Source organism: Mandrillus leucophaeus, unplaced genomic scaffold (assembly GCF_000951045.1).
Source record: "Mandrillus leucophaeus isolate KB7577 unplaced genomic scaffold, Mleu.le_1.0 Scaffold241, whole genome shotgun sequence".
NCBI classification, from domain to species: domain Eukaryota; kingdom Metazoa; phylum Chordata; class Mammalia; order Primates; family Cercopithecidae; genus Mandrillus; species Mandrillus leucophaeus.
In genome coordinates this window covers 2375024-2380259 of record NW_012102488.1, presented here as the reverse complement: position 1 = coordinate 2380259, position 5236 = coordinate 2375024, and the positions used below count along the sequence as shown (strand labels likewise).

General features: G+C 56.1%; 1 protein-coding gene across 1 annotated transcript in view; it reads right to left on the bottom strand.

The window, feature by feature from the left end:
- Positions 1-642: 642 nt before the first annotated feature.
- The window catches only part of LOC105541617 (chondroitin sulfate proteoglycan 4-like), a gene marked incomplete at its 5' end in the record, with an annotated part of 18307 nt that continues 13713 nt past the window's right edge, over positions 643-5236 (bottom strand). The window contains 1 exon segment of the mRNA XM_011982724.1: positions 643-780. Within this exon segment, the coding sequence (XP_011838114.1) occupies positions 643-780 (138 nt within the window).

Sequence of the window (5236 nt, the reverse complement as noted above, 5' to 3'; positions counted from 1 at the left end):
CAGGGCATACCACAGAGTATTTGTAGATATTTATAGAACAGGGCAGGGCATACCACAGAGTATGTATAGCTATTTATAGAGCAGGGCAGGGCGTACCACAGAATATTTATGGATATGTATAGAACAGGGCAGGGCATACCACAGAGTATTTATGGATATTTATAGAACAGGGCAGGGCGTACCACAGAGTATTTATAGATATTTATAGAACAGGGCAGGGCAGGGCATACCACAGAGTATTTATGGATATTAATAGAACAGGGCAGGGCATACCACAGAGTATTTATAGCTGTCTCTTATACACATCTAGATGTGTATAAGAGACAGTAATAGAACAGGGCAGGGCATACCACAGAGTATTTATGGATATTAATAGAACAGGGCAGGGCATACCACAGAGTATTTGTAGATATGTATAGAACAGGGCAGGGCATACCACAGAGGGGGCACAAGTTTTCAGGAATGGTCACACCTGGATGTGTCAGCTCACCACTACAACAGACTAAGTCACAGATGAAGGGGGCTAGCTTTGGGCTGGGGAGCCACTGTCAAGTCACAGGACACTCGCCCAGGCAGGCTTGGAAAGGGAGGCCTCCGAGAAGAGGAGGATCTGTTTAGAGGTCAACGTCGGGCCTGGGTCTCTCAGGATGGGATGGACTTGCCTGACCCAATCAGCTGGCAGTTGGAGAGAAGCAGAGAGAAAACAGGTGAGAGAAAAGCAAGCAGAGAGCTGGTGAGGCAAACGCAGAGCACTGGCGAGCCACAGGAGCTGTGGGAGGGCTAGGGAGGGGAGGGCACAGATGTGGGTGTGGCAAGGTTCCTGGAAAAGGGGCCAGAAGGGAAAGGGGAGGAAGATGGAGGGAGAAGCCAGAGCTTCACAGGTAGTGCATGGGGGATGTGGCGGCCCTCCCCAGCCCACACACGCTGGCCTCACCCATGGCACCCAGGCAGTGCACCCACAGTTCAGACCAATGCTCAGCCCCCTTGGGCTTCTCTCTTCTCTGGTCACCCTGTCTTCCAACCCACTGGCCAGGGCCACCTCTTTCTTGGGGAGCCCCACCCAACTGCCACCTGGCCTGATAAGGAACACTGCTTGAACCAAAATGGTGAAGCTATAAGGGATGGATGGCTGGAGTGTGTGCCAGAGGCCCCTCTGAGTGGTCAGAAAGACCAGGGTCCTCTGAAGGGAGCCTGGGGAAGGCAGGGAGGGCAGGTAGCTGGATGCCACTGGCCATAGACTTGTAAGTCTTAAGAGGGGAGCCTCAGCTGGTTGCCAGGTGGGAAGGCCACAGGTTTTGTAGGTGAGGCTGGGCCCTTCCTGCTGGGAAAAGCAGAAGAGGGAGAGTCCATGGCAGGAGAGGTGGGTGGGCTCACTAGGCGGAGGTCAGCTGGGCCAGCAGGCACTGTGATCCCCTTGGCTGAATAGCACAGGAGACCCCTAGAAGCAACAGGCCAAGTTGTGTGAGCCCGCTGGCCTGTGGTAATGCTTCAGCAGGGGCCAGGGACCCTGCCTTCGGTCACATGCTAGCAGCTATGATGGTACCTGGGAGGATGGGAAGGGGGCTGTGTGTCCCCGCCTGGCCTGTGAGGTGTGTTGTGGGATGACCACGTGTATGGGACTCTTAAGGTTTTATCCTAGATCATCACTGGATTGCCGACAGATAGAGGAGGTGGGACCCTGACTATCACCACTGCTCTGCAGTGGATTCGGCTCTCGGCACTCCCAGGCTGGGAGCTGGATACCCTGCCCCGGCAGCATGACTCACACAGCACGACCGGTATGGCGTGCCCAGGATGACGTTCCTAGACCTCTGGCCTCCTCAGAGTCCAGCCCCACACAACGTCCTCCAAGCTCCCAGCCCCTACACCATAAACCATGAGCTCTATGCCCTCTCTGATGGCTCCAGAGAGCACCCATGTCTGCCAGCTTGGGCATGGAGCCTGTTCCAAGAGCCCCCAGGCTCAGCCATGGAGGCCATGGGCAGTGGTGCTGAGTCCCATGGCTCACAAGGAAGGGAGGTGAGAGAGCCACAGCACGAGGACAGAAAGAGGAAAGAGCAAATCTGCAGCTCCAGAAAGGAGGGGCAGGGAGCCTGGATCTGAGGTCCCAGGTGTGCCCCCGTGTGGAGCTGGTGCAGTGGGGCGGGAACACCATTCATGCAGCAGGCGGCGAGGCATGTACCTACCATGGCTGATGCTCCTCAGGGGCCACTGATAGTGATTCTGAAAGACAGCATCAAATCAACATGGCGGCTCACATGCATGGGTGGGGCAGGCCTGGGGTTGGGGGACACACACACGCACATGCCGGGGTGCGCACACACATGCTATGAGGCCCCACTGCCGGCATGCACACGCGGACACACATGCCCACAACACGCATACGCCTCCTTCCCTGCCACCTCCCAGTGCCCAGCACCCTCACTGGCTGGCACGTGCAGCACAGATCTGGGGCATGCAGCCACTCGGCACACTGAAGCACACACATGGGCAGAGTCGCAACACAGAAGCTCACCCACACACAGAGGCATTTGCACCAGCTCCCTGCACACTCATGCTGGCATGCTTAGAGGATCATCCATGCTGCTCATGGAGACAGTGCTTGCTCGCTAATGTTCAGCTGCCATTTCTCTACCTAAAAGCCTTCCATGGCTCCCTACTGCCTACAGCATTGAGCCCCAACAAGTCATACTCTTCAGACTTCGAAGTTCTCCACCCTATGCTCCGCCGTCCCCACAGAGCTCTTTCTCATTCTGTCTCTGTTCCCTGCTTTGGCCAGTGGCTGTCCTCAGTGAGTCCCACACTAAACCTCTGCCCACACTGCAGCTCTTTACCCAGACACCCTCCAATTCCTCGTCACATAAGCCTATCTCAGTCATGCCCCCGACTGCATTGAAGCCAGGCTGCCTTGAAGAAGCTCTCTCCCAGACTGCCCTTTTCCCCAAGGCAGGGTCATGACTTGCCAAATGTTTTGCTTGCGTTAGTAAGACTAGAGTTGGAGCAGGCATCAAACCTTATATCCCATATGTCACACCTCACCACAGACCTGGGTGCCAAATACCCTGAAGAGTCTGAACTCACGTTGGTAGTTAGCAAAGTGCTCCTACAGCCGCATCTGCAGTTAACACAGCATCCCTATGACCACTGTCTCCCTTGATCCCCACAGCCACCCTGGGAGAAAGGCAGAAAGAAATCATTTGATAGAAAGGATGCTGAGGCTCTGGAAGGGAAGGGGACTTGCCTGAAGCCCCAGGGTGAAGCAGCATCTCTGGACTCCCAGTCTTGCCCAATACCATGCTGCTTGCCTCTACCCATCTCCGTTGGTCATTACCACATCCTAGGGCAAGCCCCAATCCCTGCCTGATTTTGGTTTATGGGCGCTGGACCCACAGCCCCACTCTCCAGCCAGTTGGAAACAAAAACAGATGCTATTGTTTTCCTTAGAGAACGTGGCCAGTAAACAGGGCACACTGGGAATCAGAGTGAATGTCCTTGAAAGAGGGCCATGGGTCAACAAGTCCAAGCCAGAGAATGCAGAATGCTTTTCCTTAGAAATCTTTGGGAGTGAAGTAGGCTTCAGACACTCCTATCCCTTTCCCTGCAGCCACCCCTACCACATTGGTTTAGACTGGGTAGGGTGGTAAGGGGGTAGATAAAAAATCAGATTGCTCATGGCCCCCAGCCTCCTTCCCCAACTGCTTCTGTCCTAGCCCAGGCTTGGTGCCATTCTCACACTCTCACACTCATGTGATGTGTCACACACATCACAAACCTTGATGGTCACACAGTCACAGCCTGGTCTCTGCTCCTGTGGTCCAGTGGCTGGACACCCTCTGGGATGGCTCAAAGGAGTCAGGACTTGGAAGTGGGGACATCAGGGTAGCTGAAGGAAATCCACACACCCAGCGTATCTCAGGGTTCAGGCTCTCTGACCTGAGGTAGGCTCCCCAGGGGCTGGGAGAGGAGTTGGAGGGAATGGAGGATGGAGGACAGCGAGAAGGAGGAGGAATGCAATGTGTGGGGCGGCCGCCAAGAGTGAAAATAGAGGGAAGCGCCATGTAAGTGCTGGAAAGAAGGGGGCAGGTGGGATGAGCTCCATAGCCCCCTCCCCAAAAATGACCACCTCCAGGACTCAGCGCTCCCTGGGGGTAGGCTCTGCCAGCCCTCAGCCACACGTGGCTCTGGCATCCATGGTCCCAGTGCCTTGGAAGGAGAGGGCTGGTTCTGGCATCCAGGTCCAATGCTCTGGAATCCAGTCCCATGTCAGGGGAACATCTGACCCCTTCCCTGTCCAGTTCAGTGTTGTGGGACAGGGCTGCTGTCAAGACAATCCCCAGTCCTGCCCTCCTCCCTGAGTGGGCCAGATAGCCCATGTAGCCTCTTCCCCACTTGCCTTTGTGGCACTGCCAGCCTGGTACCCTGGTGCCCATTCAGTCTAGTCCTTCATATTGCTGGGGCATGGGGAAGCTCTGAGTAACGTGGGACTATAGAGTGCGCGAGGGTGGCTGATGGCCGGCTCCCGTGCCCTCCCCATTCCTGTGCATTCTTGACAAAAGCTCCCAGCAACCGAGGGTATGCAGCAGCTGTAGACACCAGCCTGATGAATATCTCATTGTGGGGAGGGGGCCATAGCAGGAGTGGGGCTCCAGGGAAATACAGAACCCGGGACTGGGAGGTGTTGATGTGAGAGGCCCAAGAAACCTCTGCTTTGCACTTGCTGAATACCATCTGCGCCTCTCAGGAGGGAGAATGCCAGGCTCAGGAGGTCCCTGCCCAAGCAAGGGAGCTTGGAAAGGGGGCTAGGGGTGGGCTGTGCCATTTTTGAGGGCTGGCAGGGGGACCAGCCAGCCAGACCCCTCTGGAGGTACTTGGGGCAGTACCGCGTGCCATGGCTCCTGAGTGACAGAGTCAGCTCTGCGCCCCACAAGACCGCTCCCTACTCAGAACTCACTGTGATCATGTGCTGGGTCCAGATGCCCATGCAGCCTCCTGGCGGGAGCATCAGTTGCACCACCTGCCCAGGACGGCCCACGGAAGGGTCTGCGCCACTCTGCCCTGCTATGGAACAACTCCTGTTCTGCCTTCGGGAAGAGGTGTTTGTTTAAGCGATGACTGGGCTGGCCCCCATGGCACATTATCACAGAGTCTGCTGCTACCCATGGCTGAGAGCTCTAGTTCTTCCTGGTGGTCTCTGAAGCCACCAAGATGGATGAACTGTGGCTTCACCCTCTTGGCC